The sequence below is a fragment of the Pungitius pungitius genome, chromosome 2 (genome assembly GCF_949316345.1).
Source record: "Pungitius pungitius chromosome 2, fPunPun2.1, whole genome shotgun sequence".
NCBI classification, from domain to species: domain Eukaryota; kingdom Metazoa; phylum Chordata; class Actinopteri; order Perciformes; family Gasterosteidae; genus Pungitius; species Pungitius pungitius.
Window position 1 is genome coordinate 31,679,734 of NC_084901.1, and position 22,024 is coordinate 31,701,757.

The 22,024-nt window shown below is 42.6% G+C and overlaps 1 protein-coding gene across 2 annotated transcripts in view; it reads right to left on the reverse strand.

Annotated features, from left to right (window-relative positions):
* The window catches only part of ctnna1 (catenin (cadherin-associated protein), alpha 1), a 62,571-nt gene that overhangs the window by 9,329 nt on the left and 31,218 nt on the right, over window positions 1-22,024 (reverse strand). For both annotated transcript variants that reach the window (XM_037459617.2, XM_037459616.2), the window contains exons 8-16: window positions 21,418-21,498; window positions 20,839-20,991; window positions 16,337-16,429; window positions 14,714-14,870; window positions 13,870-14,070; window positions 11,530-11,681; window positions 7,888-7,998; window positions 6,212-6,393; window positions 1,635-1,740 (exon numbers count right to left, since the gene is read on the reverse strand). In XM_037459617.2, coding sequence (XP_037315514.1) covers window positions 1,635-1,740; window positions 6,212-6,393; window positions 7,888-7,998; window positions 11,530-11,681; window positions 13,870-14,070; window positions 14,714-14,870; window positions 16,337-16,429; window positions 20,839-20,991; window positions 21,418-21,498 — 1,236 coding nt within the window. The remainder of the gene's footprint in view (window positions 1-1,634; window positions 1,741-6,211; window positions 6,394-7,887; window positions 7,999-11,529; window positions 11,682-13,869; window positions 14,071-14,713; window positions 14,871-16,336; window positions 16,430-20,838; window positions 20,992-21,417; window positions 21,499-22,024) is intronic.

Consider the following 22,024-nt stretch of genomic DNA (forward strand, 5'->3'; position numbering starts at 1 on the left):
ACTCGCAAACATACATCCACAAAAGGACGAGACAGACAAGTTGGCAACAAACCATTGAGGACAAGAGAACAAAACAGTCACACATATCAAACACATCTGTACACATGTGAATGTGGATAGGCAGGCCAGTCAGACGTGATCACACGCAAGGCATAAACACACACACACACACACCTGCACAGTAGACCATCTGTTTTCTTTGGGGGATAACACCGTTTTCATTAAAGAGAATAAGCATCTTCAAAAGCGGCAGTGAAGCATGAAAAAAAAAAAAAAAAGTCACTTTCCAGAACGGCTTATTCCCCATTCAGATGATGCAGATTCAGTGAGGTCGAAAAAGATACAATTTATACTTCGCGATAGACCTGGGCCTTTAGTATCAAAGATTTAAGGTCACCTTCAATAAAAAAATCACGCGGAGCTCTTGGAGGCCAGCAGCTTATTCTATCAGACTAAGAGGGACTTATTCTACATCTTCCCTTGGAAGACTAGCTAAATTACTGGAGAATCTTTTTCAAAAGCATGATATATATATAATCTTCCCCTCCCCCAATGTTCCTGAAATTGCCCCAGAATATTTCCCCAGAAATCTCTGTTCATTACACACAGAAACTGAAAATGCAGCAAACAACTGAAGCCAGTGTGTGCCTTTCTGAGCCACTGTGTATGCTCCGATGTAGCAGCACACGGGATCCACCGACGTCTGGATAAGACCTCAATATGACAAACACTTTGTGTTGCAATCAACTTTTTCCAAGATTTAACAACAAAACTGGCTGTACGGCGCAGACACCGGGACTACGCGCTCATGCCTAAGAGATGGCAAATGAATAAGTTGGGGGATAAATCATGTACAGTGTCTCCCCGAGGAGCGGTACAGTGCAAGTGTTTAAGTGAAATATGAAGCCACGGATAATTGAATGTGTGCGTCCCAATGTCAAGGACCATAGTCTCTGGGGTGTGGGATGGATGTGGAGGGATGATGGAATTGGGGAGTGGGAGACGGAAGAGCGAGGGAGTGTTTGATCCTGAAAGAAATTGGCAAAGACTGGTAAGGGGCGTCTCATGAATAACACAAATCATAGCAGTTAACATCCGAAGCGCTCTGCTGAGCGGGCCTTTCTCTACGATCTACAAAAGCATTTGTGCTTGAGCCGAGTGATGTTTTGCAACTTCCTTTTTGGATACAACAGTATTAAGACGACAGAATACGCTGCGGGAAAAGTTGGGCCGCCAACAACATGACAAACCGTTGGTTTGTAACTTGGTGCGGTAAATTAGTGACCATCACAACGATCAAACGCACTACACTTGTGTATGCAGGAACGAGTAGGAATTGTCAGCTAGTGCAACAAATAAACATTGGTCTGATTGATTCTTTGAACACTAAATAAAGTAATACGGTGGAGCAGGTTGGAAGAAGTCAAGTAATTTGAAGCGCTTCATTTAACACCACATGTTGTACATGTTATTTGCACCAGATTTAAGAGTAATTTGTCCCATGTGCCAAGGCACTAGTTTCTTGTTGTAGCCTGAAGGTGTAATTGTGGCACCACTATTTATCGGGGTTGCCAGCACAAAAAGGGGTGGTCCACATCTAACCCTTTGGGATGGCGGCTCATTAAAAGACTTACATTGTCAGCAATGGTGCGGCCCAGCTTGTCCATTCGCGATCCTGCCTCTGCAATTTTCTTGGCGGCGCTGATGACGTCAGACGTATTCTTCAGAGGGCCCTTCCCCCTGGGGGAGAAAAATGGGGAAAAGTTTAGTCACCGTTTCTGATCCCAACCAATTTGCAGGAGTGGCATCTCAGTCATGAAGCATCCGTCCGTTTTGGTCGTTCATTTACGTTTTCTGTCACGGGCAAGTATGGAAAGGGAAGCATGACTTATGGGAATATGTTGCAAAAATATGTGCATGTCGACATGCAGACCACTAACGCATAAAACACTAACCGTCTGGCACTGTATAGTTCAGTCAGAGCTGAGCACCCTTTATAAGCCATTAAATGCAGGGGGGCAGCCTTCACTCTCAGGGCCGGCCTTACAGATTGCAACAAGGCGCTGTAGTACCACTCTTTGAGCGCCATCAACTCACTTGGAAAACGAGGGCGTCCCTGTCATCCAGCACACGATGGATGAAAAATGTTGCTGACTCGCTTTTTAGAGTCATCACGATCATATTCACGATTGAAAAGGCCATTGTATCATAGTGGTTAACAGTGCCATAGGCTTTCTATCATAACAGACATTTTCACTTCAATCTTCAATGCATTATATATAATCCATCTTTTTTTTTTTTACTTTTGAAGCAAGGTTGTATCCATAGTCAGTGCATTTGCTGCAGTAGATGGCAGTCTGCAAACTCATGGTTTGGAGAAGCAGACTGGAACAGAAGAAGAGCAACGGGCTGCTTGCCCCCTTTTATTCAAGCAGCTTTGGAGGGTTTTATAGAGGGCTGAGTCCCAAAGACTAGTTTTATGTGCACGCACACCAGCCAGGCGTGATCATTTTGAGCCAAGTATGGGAAGCGAAGGGATGAGAGCACAACTGAAATGAACTCAGACTTGTCATTGTCCTGATGTCAAGTGTCCACCATTGACAAGTCTAGAGACAGACAAGGCTCATCCCAAGTGCAGGTCAGTTTAGCCCTGACCCCACACATTGTAAAGCTTGTCAGCCATTTGCATTTGTTTTCTGCTCCCACAAGGGACTCTGGGACACAGTTGGCATGAGGCACAAATTGGATTCAAAGATGCTCTCTCCAGGCTAAAAAATGAGCCATCCAACCCAGAACAGATGGATTTTTGTGTCCCGTTCTCTCGCTTCCCCTCCACCCCTCCCCCTTTCGCACTCTCCCTCTGCTGCAAAGCGCGGCCCTAGTGGAAGAGGCCATGCGTCAGAGGACAGACTGGAAGCTTTCTGGGGACAAGTCAACCCCTGGACAAAGCGCTGCAGGCTTTGTGATGGGGCTCTGGGGTTGGGAGGGGACCAGGATGCACACTGTGGGTTCAATAGAGTGTTGCTGGTGTTTAGCAGTCACCTGACTCAATAAAATAAAATCAAGATCCCAAAAGCGCGAGTACAGCAACCACTGATTTTGGTGAACGCGGTTTGCTTTTCTTTGGCTGTTGGAAATAAAGCGCTCACTGCACAAAAGAGGCCATGCAGACTAGAAAACACCTGACGGGGAGGACATCGCTGCAAGGCTTTCAGCAGTGGACTTGTACAATGAGAAGAAAGAAAAACTGGACTTCCAGTGTGGGGACAGCTGCGGGCGTCCAGATTGGTGCAAGGCACATCGGCCGCGCACAGCAAAGCACCGATGCTGCTCCAAAACAGGTGGCTCTCAAATACGTTGCATGTTTCCGAGCCATACATGCCTTATTCATGCGTGGCGGCAAAGGGCCACGAGCAATGCGCCAGTGGTGAAGAATCCTCTTCACTCTCCACCGATTTGTCAGGAGAGAGGTCCACAGCGATTATCTCACGCAGCATTAACCTTGGCAGGGCTTTGTGCCGACTCAAGGTTAAGGGGGCAATAACACGGGCGGGGCTGAATTAGTCAGCGACTGACCTTCCCTGTACGCCAAGGGCCGCCTGAGAGAGGCGAGGCAGATTCGGAGATTTATTTTCTGGCCAACCGACAGCCGTGTGCAGTTCTTAAGACACTCATAGTGCCAAATGTATAATGGTTTATTTCTAGTTCTAGTAGCAGACCATGAATAATTATAACACTGCACTAATGGAGGAAAAAAAGTCAACTTGGTTGCATTAACTTTCTGATTAAAATGGCCGAGCATGGAGAATAATGCGCCTTTAAGGCTCATCCTGGCCATGTTGGTTAAGACCAAGGTTAAGACACTAAAGCTCAACCTTAAACACATTTCATTAAAAACTTGACAGCGAAGGATGAATATCGCTCACCATATTTCTTATTTTGCTTCTTTTTTTAACTGCCCTAAGTTAATTAAAACCTGAACGAGAGAAATAGCACTCAATTTAGAATTCTATATTTGTGTGCAATTAATGAAGGGTGCACACATTTGAAGAACAAAGTGTCTTATGAATTGCTATCTGAAGGAAGGTTTCGAACAATGGGAGCTGAGATGGTAATTGGGTTCTATGTGCTCATAAAATCAGGTGAACTACAAGAATAAATCAGCAGCTTGGGGTAAAATGCTGTTTCAGTGACAGGGGCCCATGTTAGCGACGGCATATTTCCAATAGATATTGAATTCAGGAAAACCCTCAGCCACTGGTTACATGCAGCTATAAAGCAGCAAAATTCCAAACATTGTTTTTTTGTTGTTTTCAAGGAAGCAGGGCATTGGTTGTTTTGATTGTTTAAAATCCAGGCACGAGATTAAAAGGCCTTGTGGGCGATCCAAAATAAATCTGCATTGCTCTACTTGTATCGCTCCAACATGAGCGACTTTGACCCAGTTGACACATTACCACTTGAGCGCCGAACTGGCACATTAATGAGCTCCGGGATTCCGTGTTCAAGATTTTTTCCTTCAGGTTGAGAGGTGAGCGGCTATACAAGACATCCGATGATCGAGTCCAAACAAAACAAGTTTTTGATTAGCATAAACGGCCACAAATCTGAAAAACATGGAAAACTCATGCATGCAGTGGTCAATAGTTTGACAAACATTAAAAACGTAATTAAAGAAATGCTGAAAATGTGTGTTGTATTCTCAAAAACACATAGAAACTTATATATAGAAACTTTAAACCAATTAATCCCAAAATATGATACTTTGCCTGGAATGCTGACTGTAAAGCTTTTTATTTGAAATCCGAGGGTCGGCCATCTACTGTGAAACTGATAAAGCAGGTTCCTTTATGTTAACGTAAAGATGTCACCGCCAGCAAAAACCTCTGAAAATATATAGACACAGCTGACTTCATCTGAGAGAACGGAAGCATCATTTGCATCCCAATTACATGGGCGTCTCCACAGTGGATGGAATGCAAAAGGAAGCAAATATTTCTATTCTATTTCTTTTCCTTGGTTCTTTTGGCTGAATGCACTGCTAATTAAAAATCACAGGGCCCTGGGTGACCTCTGTGAGATCAGTGACTAGTAGTTAGATCTCTGCCACAGCCTTTCAGTGTTGAACTTGTTTGGCCAAAGAGACGGGATTTGTGACCCATTCAGAAGACTGGGATCGGGAGGCAGCGTTTCATCATTACGGATATGACTCAGACTTGGCTGCAAAATGCCCTCTGAGTAACAGTTGAATTTAAGAAAAACGGCAGTCGTGTACAGTCAACTAATCAAAATGCCTCTGCACATTGCGCGCGCAGAGGCACACACGATAAATTGTGAACATTCCCAAAAAAGGAGGCAAATACCAGTGTCATGCGCACAATGTTGTCCACAAGTACAGAATATGGTATATGGAAAAGTCATGATAGAAAATTAACATCCTAGTTGTTTCAGTTCTGCAGAAATCAATGCTTCTGACAAGTGAAACACGTTTCCAGCACCTAACCACCGAAAATGTAGTTCTGCGGATTTTATATATACACACACCGAAAATATGTTACATACCATTTCAAGTGGAAAAATTGGTATTACTGAGATGTTTTATTCAAACAATTTTTTCTACCATCATAATTGCCTTGAACCAACCCACCAAACGAGGGTGAACGTGGACACCTTACAGGAGCTCTGCTGAATGAGACTGTCCATTTCAGATTTATTGCACGCACGCACTTTATTCGTGTACCAGCATATTAAGATTAGGGGAAGAAGGAAAAAATAATCAGGAAGAAAATCCTACCAACAGTGCTGCTTAAGGAAAATGAAGAGCGTTGATGCATGAACAGTAGTGTTAAACTGGGCGCATAGTAGTGTGCAGATATGGACAAATGTTGGGAAACAAATGTGGGCTTAATGGAGGTTGTATTTGGCTTAACTTAAACACGCATTTCGTGTCCCGGGGGCATTCTGCTCGACTTGCACAACTATCGGAATATTAATGTGAGGACGGGTAAAGTGACATTCATATTGGCACTGTGACACGGACCACAAACTCTTGAAATGTAAAACCGCACTACAAACCAGGGCATTCACAAGTCTTCTGAGGTCACAAGAATGTCTGCAAGGACTAAATACAGACATCATTTGCTGCGGGAAGAGTGAAGAAAAAAAAGAAAAACGGCTCTTCGCAGGAGCCAATCTGTTTGTTGAAACTCACCTGGTGAAGTCTGTCATCTCCATCATGATCATGCACATCTGCTTGGCCAACACTATGATGTCATTGCCGCTGTCATCCCACTTGGATACCTCAGCATCCAGCTTGCTCTTCTCTTCCTGGAAGCTAGCCACCTGTTCGGCAATCTTTGCCTTCTGCTCCTGGGGCAGCTGGGCCATGATGGCCTGAAGGAGGAATTATAGGAAGCGTAGAGGGTTAGTGCACAAGACCTCGGCTTACTGTTGCCGAGGCAGACTTCGGTCTCGGGGGCATTTAGTTTTACATCATCTCCTGCGGTCGCTATGGATGCCAATTCATTTTCTTGCCAGGCAGCAGCGTTGTTTGGGGTCAGAGTAGAAGACATTGTTTTACTTTGTCACTTCCTCTATACATTCTTACATATTTTACACTTGCCTGAAAGTATTGAAATACTTCTGCCACCACTTTGTCCAGAACAAAGTTTCATTTTTCTTCCCTTAAACCTTCTTGTTAAGAAGCTTATTTTTATTTAACTCTTAATGCTCTCTTAAGGCATCAACATATGTAGCCTATAGTAGCAGTAATATTGGAGCAAAGACTTAAGACAAAAATACATTTTCTGTAAATAAATGTTGGCATCACCACTTTTGGCATTTTGCCAATTGGTGTAGTGGGGACTGTGATTCATTTTTTTGGACCACTACAAAAGCTGGGTTTAGAATAGGGTTCACAGCCACCAAGTAACGGTACGGGATATCTTACGGATGAATATACATTTATTGAACTCTATGCCTCTGGTCACTGAGGATCAATAGAAGGGCATTTGTCTTGTGCTACTTAATACCAAGTGCAAATGTGTTTAGCACCATCTCTATCCATCCTCTTGGGCTTGAGGGTTAACTGGCAGTTTCCAAACAGGCAATCAGACCTTCAATAAATGAGCCTAGTGAGGCAGAAGTGTGCAGACACTTAAAAGAAGGAAATCAAATATCATTGGGTGAGCGTTGATTCCATTACTGGTAAATAGGACTCTCCCCACAGTGACCTAAGCCGGAGTAAAGCAGTTTCACAAAGTGCAAAGATGAAAAGCCTTTGCCGAAGAAAACAGGCGCATAATCCTTTAACAAAACCGCTATCCACTTTTGGATCACTCTTCCAAAATGTGTAAATGTTCACACATAATTTAACTTTTAAGCATTTTGAAAAATGTCAAAAAGGTCTGGAGGATGTAATGCACAAATTCTATACTTTCTTTCTATAGGACTGCACCTAAAAACTATTTAACACTGTAAATCAGACCCACCTGTGCACAAGAGCTATGAGGAAAAACTTTGGTCGCATGAGATATGGCGGCACCAAGCCAACTGTGAACAATCCATTAACACCAACAATGGGACTGCAGTGTCTGGAAAATCAGTGACTCTTAAAACATCGCCATGAACGTACAATCCTAAAAAGGATGTGTACTTCCACTTGTGATCTAGACACCCAGTTGCTCTTTTCTGTACAAAGCAATGGGATGTTCTAGAATAGCATATTAACTAAATTTACTCAAGTTCCATAACTGAATGTGTACTTTTAATATGCATTTGGATGCATCTCACATGAGCCAATTGGAGAACTAAAGGTTTTCAAAAGGCAAGAGATCCCACTCAGGAATGTCTGTATATACCCACTACGAGAGGCGACGAATATCTTACCCGTGCACTCTGGCCGGCAATGAGCTGGTCATCCTCTGTCTGCGTGCTGGTCCTGCTACGAACATCAAAGTCTTCGGTCTCAAAGTCAGAGTCGTCCAGCTCCTCTGGAGTCTGCAATGGATCCACAGAGAAAGCGGGGCGGAGGGTGCAAAAGAGAACAGAAACCAGGGGAAGGGGTCAGAGAAAGGCGTTAGCTCGATGTGGAGAACATCAAATAATATTGGCACAGTACAGCCTTTTAAGCACTATCAAATAACCAACCTGCTTACTATCTTGAGAAATGCCTCGTGGCTGCCAGCCAGCGCAGCCTCAGATAAATGTCTTTTGCTCCTGAGCTTGGTACAAGAAACCGTAGACTCAAAATGAATTTGTAAATCAAGTGTAATGTGCTGCCTGTGCATTTAAAAAAGTAAAATGAAGGCGCAAGCTGGCATGAAACATATAGGGAGCAAACGCTTCAGAGTCCCATCTGTTGCTGCTATCAGTGGAACGGCAAGTGAGGCAGGAGTTATGTTTTTAAAGAGTGCCGTCTTCTCCCACTGAATCCTAAACAAAGCACGCTGTTCCTCATCACTATTAACGTTCAAAAGATGTCCATCCCGGGTCACGATTTGGTCAAAATACAATATTGATTTACGGGGAAATGCATCTGGTGGCGACAGGGGAGATGATGCGAACAGATAAAAGGTGCATTATCACGCCTGTGGCGCTGCTGGTGCTTATCCGCCTGTCTGTATACCTCCTGTCTGTAATGGATTTGGAGCCCTCGCATCTATAAATAGCTGAAGGTCTCTGAACAACCATACGCTGCTTTATGAAATGCAGAGATGCTCTTGTTCTCAGGGGAATAGGGGTGTAGTTTCAGATACAAAGCTGTAGTGACTCAAAGGCATCTCTTTCAGCCCAGACAATGCTGCGCAGTAGGGCAGAGATACCACCTGCTGTGGCCTGAGCAACAGATAAACACCCGAATGTGTGCGGCTAACAGATGAAAGCTCATCGTGGGAGCAGTGGACACTACTGTAGATGTGGGACAATAGCCTGCGGTTTAATTAAGGGTTTTTTGCAACGTAGTACGGCGAGCACAGTAAGGGACATTTTGATACTGCCCTTCATGCTGTGACTAAATACTTTGTCCGATATTGAACTTTGTAATGTCCAGACTGGCAATTGTCTGAATTGAGCTAAAATATTCAGTTCCATCAGTACCAACCACTGCGCGGAACAAATGACCATCCCACGATACCACAAGAAGACGGGACCGACCTCAAATTACAATATTCTGACTGCTGATACAGATATGGACATGGCAGTTTAAATGTACGTTAGCGATTTATTTCTATTTTGTTTTAAGTGACATTCACCTCATAGCCTCGGTGAAAAAAAGCCATTCTTCGCGAAAATCACCTCAGGCCACGGCGCACCGCACAAATCAAAAAGGTACCGACAGCTGCCCCCGTATCTCGCTGTCAGCAGCGCCCTGACTTTGCGACAGTTGGATGTCTGGGAGGCATATTCTCTGATGTCGCCGTAGGTGGGGAGAGGGCTCACTCTGCCTGTCAGATATCCAAGAGCCATCCAACAGAGGCCGCCTGGGCACCACTTACAGAGGTCAAAGACTTGTCTATCTGGAGCAGCCCCAACCACACACACTTGTCTGTTCTGATTTAAAGAGTACCCCCGTGTCGCGCATGCATGTAGTCATGCCCTCTGGACAAGTTGTGCTCAATAAATCTAGATTTATTGACCACAACAGATTGAGATTTTACAATAAATCTCATTTTTGGGGGGTAGAACTTGGGTCAGTTTCACATGAAAGGCAGTTGACGGGCAAAAGGTTCTTCCAAATAGAAATTATTTTTTTGATTCACTTGTCTTGTCTCATTGCAAACAGCAATTAAGAGTAGACTGCTGTGGTAGACGGCTGTGCAGATGTTGCTGGAAATTGTGTAACTACTCTGCTGAGCAGATGAGGCACTTCATGCTGAATTAACACCACAAAACCTGTGAGGATTAGCTCACACACGTGATCAACTAAATCATTGAAAACTTATTTTTATTTTTAGATGACCAGCTAGTGTTCAGCCAGCCCCAAAGGCCCAATGTTAACAGCTTAATCAATCTGGATAACAAGAATGAAGCCGGGGCAGCTGGAAAGTGAATATAGTTCTCTAGCTCACAGTCCAACTCAAGAATGCTAATTAAAAGCTCCATCTTAAATCAATTGCTTGTTATAATGCAAATGCTGCATAATGGTCCCCCCTCTTTTGGTTCTTGTCTGTCTAAGCAGTATTATTTATTATTCACGAAAGCCCAGGCACCGTTGTGGAGCACCATTGTCAACGCAATTGTGCCATCGCGACTAATGATTCCAATTCGAAAGATTTAAGTGCTGAAAATAATGGGGGACGGCATAAAAAATACAAAACATCCAGCCCACTGTGTCTCAATGTGGTACATGTAATTAGGTACCATTACACATGACATGAGGTTTAAATAAATTCTTCCACTTCTTAAGATATAGAACATCTAATTTTGTAGTGTTGTGTAGTCAAAGTAGTTAATCCTTAAGAACTATCCATTTTACTTTTTTCATTAACTGGAGCATGCTTCTTTTTTTGGTCAGCGCATTGTCAGTCAATTAGGTACCCAACTACCATCTGTCTCAGTTAGAGACCTACTCAAGCAAAGGCCATTAGCCCACAGACAACGGAGGCTGTTGTCGCACTACATTGCAAGACTGGTCAATTAGGTCTGCTCTTGCATGAGACGAGTTAATCATTGGCTTCTCGGACGGCACGCATACACAGATTTTCTTGTTGCATTAAGAGCATCTGGTGCTCTTAGATGCATAGAAATAGTCCTATTAAAAATGATATTCCTACTAAACAGAACGGTAACTCAAAATAATCAACTCAGTCGCCTACTGGGAGATCTGAATATCCAAAGAGTTGATTGCAGTAGTATTAACTAAATTCACCCTTAAATCCTTTAAAAGCATAAGTGGCCATTTTGACCATTAGTGGCGAGCCTCAGACTTGTATTGGAGATATATTTTATCCCATTTTCCCCATCAAAAAGAATATTTTAGATAAACTAATATTCTTGTGAATGTTTTCAAAATGACATGGATTACGGAAATGCTTTCTATTGTCATTTAGGATACATGAAATCCAAATGATGAACATTAATAACTGGATTGTAGATATCAAAAATGAATTTTTCCTCATGAGAGTTCTATTGACGACATGAATTACGTTCTTTCTAGATACCTAAGAAATTCTGAAATTGAAAGTCCAATACACATCGATGGTAAAAGTGGTAAATCGCTGCTTTTCCCACAAATTTGAAAATTTTAAATGTTCACTTTGACTAGGTAGGCTTGAATTTTGGGTATCTGCAATAAACTAAAATAAACTAGAAATTCTAGTCTAGAAAGTAAAAATAAAAAACAGCTTTAAACAGCATTTCACAACATTTATAAATCATTACATCACACTAAAATAGTCAATGACCATCAAAAAGCTCCTCTTCCTGGTAATTGGGAAGAAGGCCAAAAATGTTTTTTGCTCATGGGCGGGGGAAAAAATAAATAAAAATAAATGAAATCAAGCATTAGGCTGCTGGAGAGGTACAACTTACTCTGATCATGAGGACAGCCTTGCGGATGTCGCGGATGCCATCATATACCAGACGAGACGCGTCGATGAACTCATTCTCATCCACAGGTAGGGAGGGGTTTGCACTCAAGGCCTCCACTGCAGACTCGACTTGCTCTGTGAACCGTGGCATGACTGACGAAGGTGAGATGAAGGATGGGTGGAAGAAGGGGGAAAAGAAAAACAATGTTGATGAAGACTCACTCTTCAAAAAAAACATTAAGAAAGGTCAATGGCCTGTAGGTGAGCACAGCATAAAAGAAGCGGACTACAAACTGGTATATCGAGTGAGGGATGGCCTGTGATATGGCACAAGGATATTTGAAAAAAACAACATACAGCGCTTTGTTTTGCAAAAAGTAACCCCTTCTCCAGGCATCAGCTCCAACACAAAACAGACTGAGCCAATGGGAGCGTAAAAGCATTTGGACCAAGGGCAGTGTGCCTCGGCTCAGTTTCCTTACTAATGCCCATCTATGGCCATCGTCCTCAGACTGAAGGTCATCAAAAGACATGAGAAATTATAAACTATGGTATTAAAGACTATCCCCTCAGATACCTTTCCTGCTGCGCCAGTGAAGATAGCAGCTTCAGAATGCTTAATTGAAAGTGTTGTCATTAGACTCAGCTTTTGAAGGACTGAATTTAACACTGTTGGTCTGCTGGCTTACTTTACAACCATTTACTTTGAGTTGTTTGAGAGAAAGTGAACAAATGCTCTGGGGAATACATCCTGGATTTGGCATAATAGAGTTTTCCAATAGATGGGTCATGTTTCACAAAGCTCTCCCAGTAGGCATGTACCTTGCCCCATTGACAATATAACAACAGCTCCAGAGGCTCTCCAGACAATCTGATTTAAATAACATTTCAAATGCAGTATTGAGGATTCAGCTGGGCCTTCACAGGAGTGGGATGGATGCACATGGAGGCAGAGAGCCGCAAGAGCAGGAAATAAAAATATTAAATTAGCATGGGGTGCAGAGCGTTTCTAACCTGCAGTTTTGTGTGTTGGGGCAAAATCTCGCAGCGCTTTGTTTCGGTCAAAGTGATCATTTCCCTCAACTTCTAACTGATTAGTCTTTCAAGTCGCCTCCATTCAGACACAAAGCAGCCAAAACGCATTGTCTAGTATGAACTCCAGAACCACAACTTGATTTTAGTCTCCTATTCTTTCTCAGAGCACAATGTCCTCTACCAAATCCATCAAAATATACAACATTAGCACACATTGTTTTTCAAATAGATGCCTGGAGACACCACAGGATTTGTTTGTTATTTACTGATCTCATCTTTTACTCATTCAGACATCGAACATCAATAGTGTTTAGTCCAACGGACATTTTCACTTAAGTTATCAAAACAGTTAAAATGTTATACTGGTTGACTGAAGGAAAACAAGACAATCTTTAAAACTTGAAACTAACTCATGAAACCTATGAAAAACTTTATATTCTTGCCTGGTTACACACATATACCTGCCTATATTTGTCACACGGTTGACAGTGCATATCAGTGCAGAGATTCCACATTAAAAAGCAACTCTTGAGTTTGAACCTAAATTCACTTTTTTAAGCAGCAGAAAAAAAAAGAAAAAAAACACCTCACGACAGTCAATGTCTTCAGAGCTCAGCAACAGAAGAAATCCGATTAAAGCTGACGTCTGCATATCCAGCTTTCCAGTGGGCTCACCCTCAAGAGGGACAAGCAATTTCCAAATCTGACAACCAACAAGTCTTTCTACCATCTTGTTAGCTTCCTAGCGACACCGCTCACATTCTGGCTCATAATCAAAAAGCACCGAATATGGACAACAACTACTTCTGTGATGTAACTTGGGTTAAGATGTTCGGGGCTATCCGACAACTGCAAGGTGCCGACGGTGCAGATCAGTATTGTCAGTGGAATCGGAGCCTGTGGTTGACTCTCCCAGTGGAGGATTCATTTCAAGTACACCAACGGAAACTTCAGAGTAAAATGCACTTCGCCCCAAAACATTCTGGAGGTGTCTGAATCTTTTATGGCTAACTGCTCACTGTGCCCTTCTTACAGAAGAATGACAATCTTTTGCAACACGCTAGTTTCATAAAAGAGATATGTAGTTGCATTACTATAAATCACAGCGTTGTCCTTTGGAATGTACAAGCTTTCTTGTCAATGTTCAGAATCAAAGAAATAAGATAACTGACTCGAGCGAAACATGCTATGCTAATAGCACGAAATCAGGTGTTTCCCGGTCTGACTCATGGCATTTGTAATCTCAATACACCTGTCAGAAATTACGTGTATGCAGGATGTTGTCTTTGGCTCGTTCCTGTGGTACCTGTGTTGGTGAGGAGCTTGGTGGCCTCCAAGACCTTCTCAGTGTAGATTCCAGGTTCATAATTGTCCATTTCAGAGGTGACCACGTGGACGACTCTGGCGGCACGGCCTCTGATGGCCCCGGCAGTGCGATCCAAACCGTCAACATCTTTCTCCTGCAGAGCGATGACACACTTATTCACATCCTCCAGGATGTGGTTCTCTGGGGACAGAACACAATGCAGCAGTTAATGGTGTATACTGCAATACTCAAACAAATCCAAACATGGCATCATACCGCCTGGATGCAAAGCGCTTAGTGTTCGGATTTGTTTTCACCGGAGACCAGCTTTAATCAAAAACGGAACATGTTGATACTAGTAATATTGAGATTCTGTGTTTGCATAGTCCTCAAATTAAGAGGGCCACTGGGAATCTCAAGTATGGGATGGGGAGGGCTAAAGACAAATTCTGATTATTGATGTGTAGCCTGTAAAATGCAAATTTTCACTGTGTAAATTATCGTCCGCCCTTGGCTGGAGGTGAGAAGTCACTCTGCTTAATGCTTAACGAGAACGCTTTGAGGGTACGCACGACAAACCATTTGTGCATTTTAATACACGTGACAGGATGTCAATTTCAGACATGGTGTCGCTGATTCTTCACTGCGTCCTCAGATAGCCGAATCAGTGTGGCTCTTTAAGGACTAATATCACCAATACGTGCCTTGTGCAAATCCAAAATGGAATCCCAAACAATAAGGTCAGGTTACACATTTAAAATGTATTTTTTATTTAAAGACCAAGGCCGCTAAAACACCAATTACTCATAACTCAAAAATCATTCTGATTGCATGGCGAACTCACCAGACACGCAGAGGAAGTCATCGATGGACGTTATGTCATCGACGGCGTCGGTGAGGACGCGGACTTGCTTCTCCCACTGCTCCTTGAACAAATCCATATTGTCCTGGGCCACCTTACTGTTGGGCTTGGCAGCAAGGGCCAACGCTGCATTAATCACCTGTAATCACCCAATTACAGCCATTAAAGCTCCATTACAGCACAGCCCTCAACCACAACATTAGCATAGGTTGATTGCACGAAGCCCTCCGCACCCCCTCTCCCATTCTTACACCCCAATGCTGGGACTGCAGCGTGAAGCCAATTCATTCTAGGGAATGATTATAGACTCAGTGTTTTGAAGGATTGCAACAAAATACAACTAAGCTGTTTGTTTTGGGGCAAGAAACACCTGTGAATTGCAAAGCTCAAGATGAATGGGAGTCATTAGAGGAGATTAAAAAAGTGGTGGCAGCACAGTCGAGGTCGGGTGAGACTCAGGGGAGCAGATGAGACAGACGGTTAAAATGGTAAGGGGATGAAAAGACAGAATCAATGGTGGACACAGACAACAAGCTATTGATGCCCTTCATTCTAACACTACATAAGTCGTCCCTCTATGTTCAGAGCATATGTCAAATTAAATCAGAGTGGGATCAAGCCATTTTAATGTTGCAGTTTGAACATTTCTAAACTGAGGAAAGACCAAAGTTTTGGAAATTGGGAGCAGAAGCGCGGAAATACAGCTCCTTTGGTGCTGGATGAGAGTCTAGCACAGGTGAGAGGTGAGGACACAAACAGTGACTGAATCAATAGACTAAAAAGGAATACCAAAACATTAAAATCCCGGATAAGGAAAACCGTTATTGTATTTGTACAAAATGTGATTCCATTGGTCGTCTAATGCAGATATTACACATCGCTCGATGTAAAACAGACCGCTCTGATACGGATCACGCACAATCTGTGGCAACTTCATTCTAATCCTAATGATACATTATGAAATTGCAATATGAATAAATAAAATGGACTTTCTGTAGGGATTCCTCTTTTTGTATGTAGTTGGTGAATACCAGGTAAAGGGCAGAAGACAAAACAACATCCATTTTCAGCCTCACCAACTGAGACCCGGAATTCACAACCCAGGTGGTGTTGCATTCGGAAGGTTGCAACTGAAAGAAAATGAGGTGGGGGAACCTGCAGGGGATCGTGCCCTTGTCTCTGCACCGGTAACTCATTATCATAACTGCTAGCGAGGCCGCTTCTGTGAGGCATGTTTGTGACTACTTTCCACATTCTATTATTAATCAAATGAATACACCGTTGTGTGTTCAGGTCACTTCACCTTTTTAGCACAAATTCAGGACGTTGAAAGAAATTAGCGTATAGCGTATTCACAAGGCCCCTCGCCACATGAGGACAAAGCGGTGTCTTATTAAAAATATCCTAATAACCTAACCTGATCTGGGCATATAATATAGTACAGAGTCTTGATCTAAAAATCCGGCATTAAATAGTTTGTTATAATGCACCAATTTCAGTTTTAAATAAGTGACACTCCTAACTTTTATTAAGAGACAATGCGGAAGCCTCCCATAGAGGCGCACGATCATTGAGATAGAATTTGGGGGCGAATCAGTCACAAACCTGGGGGCAAAGAGTTTCCAGTTGAGATGCTGCCATGCGGACCAGCTTCACTCCCTCCTCGTTGTTGGAGATGGAGCATGCCAGGTTGGCCACCTAAGAACACACACACACGTCAGTCTTCGCCGAACACAAGGACTCTAACGTCTAGATTTAGATAGAAACAAAGAAATCATTGAATCTCAAACAATCCCAAACACAAGCACCATCGTAATAATTCAGAAATGGAGCAGCTCTGCAGTACAAACACATTCCCTGTGGAATACAAACCAAAGCTGAGGATTAATTCATAAAGCTGCAATATGATAGCACTCAGTTTACCATTTTGTGTTTCCCAAAAGTACATTTCTCCAAACGCAAGTTGATTCAACGACATGGCTATTTTGTGGTATAAATCAGAGGGCTGCCAGATTGCCATTGCAGTCCTGGATTAGAAAGGCAAATATTCTGGATACTTTATTACGTTTTTGCACAAACATTTCTAAATGTACATTTTAGCTTCTCGCGCAGCCCCATTATGCATCTAATCATATTGACAACATTTAGGTCAGGGGCTTTGAATATTCCCATTTGTGGGTAGGGATATGCTGGCAACCATGCTGAAACAACACGCCTGGGATGTCAGGAACAATGCCAAATGCGGGATTATCAAATGGACAGTAAATGTGCTGAAACACAATCAACTATAAAAAAAGGGGAATAAAAATAACATCTGGATTTCACTACAGCAGGAACAAGGGTTGCAATCTGATTTTCATAGTTTCAGTAATGAATCAGTCATATTTGTAAGTCAACGATTCATTCACAGAGATCTGGGTCACGCAGCAACATAAGCAGTGAGGCGATTACAGTGGTAATAAACAAAAGTGCAGTTTCACCACAATAACAGAACCTTCACGATAGAATGCATTTAAACATGACAGGCAGTCACAAAAAGGAGCCTAAAGCTTGATCAAATGAATGTTTATAATACACAGCCCGGGGATTCATTTGAATAGGTTTAATGAGGTCGATTCTGACCCCATGTGGTCTTGTCACGGCTCACGTTTGCCCTAATGAACTCTACTGGGGGGTCTCTGATCTCCAGATAAAATTATATTATGACAGGACGGAATTTGGAGCAAAGCTGTGAAGAGAACAAGGAATGCGTTGCTGGGTGCGAGAGTGGCGGCGTGGATGAACGCGAGCAGCCCTCGCCTCCTCCGTCACTTCGAGTTCTGCCAGAAGATGCCCCTTGCAATTTCCAAAGCAATTTTGCTGATGAGAAGCGCTTATTCCACCGCGCTGGTGAAGCACTGAAACGTTGATATAAACATCCCAACGCGTGCAGGGACCACACAGGGAGGGAAATGCAGAGACCCGAGAGGAAGGTTGAGAGAGTTGTTACGTAAAAGGAAAAACTGGCACTTTTTGGGAAGACCTGGCCTTTCACTTCCCTGATCTTTCACATAAGCCTTCCCTCACTCTTATCACGCCGCTACTGGAAAATAAGCCATTTCAGCATAAAGAGGCTGCGGAGCAATCCAAACGGGAAAATTCCACCCGAAAGTCAAGTAATGCCCTCCCACCTGCCATCATGTGGCTGTAAGTGTCAGGGGAGTTTACAGAGACGCTATAAACAAAGGTCTAAATGCACTGGTTTACATTCCTTACTTTCGTTCCACAAAATCAAAATAGCAGCTACAAAGTTAGATGCAATGTCATTGTTGCTTTTAATAAAATCACAGGTAAACATTTTGAGCTGCATTCCTTAGAGGCTTGCTATAAGAGACGTTTGGAAGCTTGAGATAAGTCAAGTCAGGTTTAAAAATACAATACAAAAGTAAAAACATACAAAAGTAAACACATTTCATTATTTGCTTCTGCTTTCTATGCATTGAACAACAGGCTTTAGGCAGGGTAGAAAGACATTGCTATTCTGGCCATTGCCACTGCTGATTACACCATCTCATTGGGATCATTGGTCACACCTCAGCGATGGCATCGCTGCATCCTGGTTTGCCAAGTTGAAAGTCGTGGTTCCTTACTCCAAAGCCCATAATCAAAAATAATTCACGCAGGGAAAATAAACGTATCCAAAACAATGTAAACTGATCCCTTATCAGGTCTCTACCATCTTTTGGCCAGGCTCAAAGACGACATTACAGATCCTAACTATCCACATTTTTATTTATCCAGCCGTCTTCTTGGGATTCTCCCTCTGCAAAAGTGCGCTTAAATCTCCACCCACTTCCCGAGCACAAGGGAAACAACACTAAGCCGAGTCAATTATCCCCCCCACTCGAAAGATGATGAATTTCTCTTCAAAAACACAAAGTAACATGGGACGAAAATAAAAAATAAAACACTCAACAACCGCAAAAAATAAGACATTCGTTGCCGTAGTTTCCTTGTATCCGAACACAAACCAATAACATTACGACCTAGAGAGGTTCACTCCGCAGAGTGAAGATGTCCCCCGGGGCCGTCTGCCACGACCACGGCTGCAGCGTGTGATTGAATGAAAAACACCCACAGTATGCGAATCCCCCGTCCAGACACCACGCCGCCGCAAAATACTCAAACTCAAAAGTCTATCAGCATCGAATGCTGGGGAGCGACTCCCAAGTTCTTCAACAAAAGACTTCTTACAATCTGGGGAGGGAAAAAAAAGGAGCCTCCATTCAATGCATAGATAGCAAAGACCCCAACATAAGGCGCTTTAACACTTTATTCTATTAGATAAATTACTCGCCATTCAAGTCTCTTACCCCCTGCATTATTGGAATATTTATTAGGATAAGCTGAATCCTTGTCAGTGTTTAAAATAACCGTCTTTAAAACTGGTTTCATTTGCCAAGATGCAAGATTAGCCGTGGACAGAGGCGCACATTCAGATACATAATTTCAATGCATAAATATTCAGTGCTAGAAATTCAATCACCTTTTTCTTTCAACACCCGATGACAGATTTACTTCCATACATTTTGACTAACAAGAGTAGAGGAACTGCTTAAAAAGGGGACAACTAATGAATGTGGGTCACTGTGGACCATTTGCCTTAAGGCAGGCTTCAAATAAACAACTGATGTCATACAAACAGGAAAATCAGGAACAGCAAGTGCTGCAAATCTGAGTAAGGGACATATCAGTCATGAGATATCAACTCCCTAGGTGTTAAAAACCAAACATATTCACTCTTGCCATGACATCGTAACCCCATCCCACACCCACTTCCCATGACACATTCAGAGGGAAATGGAGATCCTTTCAGTGAGGTAAGGGATTCAAAACTTACTGGTGCTCATCTATTACTGCATTGATGTTGGCTTGCTCTACACCAATAAAACGTTTGTATACTTTGCAAAAAAACGTTTAAGTAGAAGTGGCAATTTGTGGCTGCAACATTATAGGATGTACATTCTGCATATTTAAATATTAATATGATCCAAGTGATTAGTATTACTGTATTAGAACTTGAGGTTTGTTAATCACTACATTTAAGCACTTGGATTGACACCATCCAACTTTATCACAACCAACTATGGTGTATAGAGGACTAAAACATTTAAAACCATTCATACTCAACGACAGTCTTTTAATCAAAGCTGGGCTTCTTTTATGTATCCCAGTGTTCTAAGCAGATTAAAGCTACAATGCCTCAGCATTAGGCGAGTCCACAAATGTCGTCCTTTGATGCCACTTCTGACACCCTGGCCTTCAGGGTCCCCTCCCCACAGTGGTTCCCCAATGAATGCGTGTACTTGCCAACTGATCCAGCTACACTCATGGCCATCTGCTCATGGGAAGAAGTCACTTTCAAATGTCAGCGTATCACGCTGTGACACGGGACATTTGAGAAACTGAGGGAAATACCACTACGGAGCATCGCTCAGGTTTCCATCAGCTTGTTGCCCCATCAAAGTCCAACACTTTGCTGCCGCCCCCCCCTCCCCACAAATCTGTATTCTCATTAACACGTCTACAACGCCAGAGACTTAAAAAAGATCTGTCGTCCCGCAATAAGCACTTGAAACCAACCACGGAGAGAGGCAAGAAGCAGGAGGCATTAGGCCCCTTTTAAGAGATTTATCTTTGTATAAAGGAACACTTTGAGTTGTCCAATAAGGAATAGTACATCAATATGTTGTGGCAAGGACATCATTTTCCCAGAGGTAGCACTTATCCTCGAGTTGTTGTCGTAGTTTCATTCTTTTGGTTGTACTTTAAAAAATTGATCTGTTGCTGGGACCACACGGCAACGTTTGGGTAGTCTCCTCACTTTAGGAATCAGATTAGAATCAGCCTCACCTTCTTTACAAAACGTGCGTTTGTGTGGGAGTGTAAAAAAATGTAATAACCAGCGAAAATAACTAATGTTTACAATGTTTGTTTTCATTAAGGTAGAAAGCTCCCAGACTGCGGCTTTCTGAGGGGCTGTGATCCTTAAGTTGGATCACAGGAGAATCTGTAAGAACAAACCCACAGAGACAGAACTGAGACGCCGGAGGACGAAGTGACATTACCTCGATCAGCTTGTTGGCGTGCTCACGGAACACCTGTGCGTATTCCTTCACTTCCTTCTCGTTGCCATTCTTTGCAGCTTCAATCAGGACCAGGAGGGGTACATTGGTCTCCAGGAAAGAGTCGGAGACATGGTCCATGACAGCTTTACGCAGCTGTGAAGGAAGACATTTAAAAAAAAAATACATTTAAAAAAAACTAAACGAGACACCATTAGAATAATATATCCCCATGAGCATTAATTCAAAAATAAATTTATAGAAACAAACAACGCTACGCAACTGGTGTACACGGCCATAAATAACAATGCACAACAGACTCCTGATTGCAGTTGGCTGAATATTTTGAAAAGATAAGTGATTGTTTGACCACTTGTTCACACGGGGTGCAGTCTTGCCACGACTATAAATATTGCCGGGTAACTTGGTCCTCCGTGTTGTGCTGTCAGCATTATTGCCCTATGCTAAAGCAACAGTAGATTGCGTTGATAAGGCAACAAGTGGGTGGCACTTGCGTTTTTCTTTAAAATAATGACTGTGGTAACGATGATATATATTTATATATAAATAAATTTTACAAACCTGTCTGCGAAGGTCTCTGGTCTTCTTGGTCATCCTGTCAATGGCGGTGTTCAAAGCATCGCTCCGGTCTTTCCTTCCAGCCTGAAACAAACAATGAGAGCAGTTAGTGAGAAGCAACTACTTTGAAGGCTCATGGAACACAGATGATTATACACAGCAATTTCAATTTATAAATTTGCGCAAACACAAGGCAGCATCAGTCCAAAGAATATTTGTGGTGTCAAGTTGTGTGCATTTCCTCTTCCTGGTATGTGTTTTTTTTTTTTTTTTAACCTATTAGGGTAGCTGAACAACTTCAACATTTTTGTTAAGAACTGCAATCTGACCAATTTTGTTATTTTTGTTTTTGCAGATGCAGGAGGGCAAGAAATGTTGCTGTCAGGTAAAGAAAATGTGTAGCAAGAGCTCAAAATGTACGTCCAGATTACAGTGCAGCCAGTGTTTTGCAGATATCAATCCCGATCCATTTGTTATCCTTTTAGTCATCGTAAACCGTTGCGCTAAGTCAGCTGTCAAAAAGGTTACGTTGCTGTATGTTGAAACTCTGGGATATATTTTCCTGAACGACCGCATTACGACAGGCAAACACAAAAGGCACAGCTGCTTT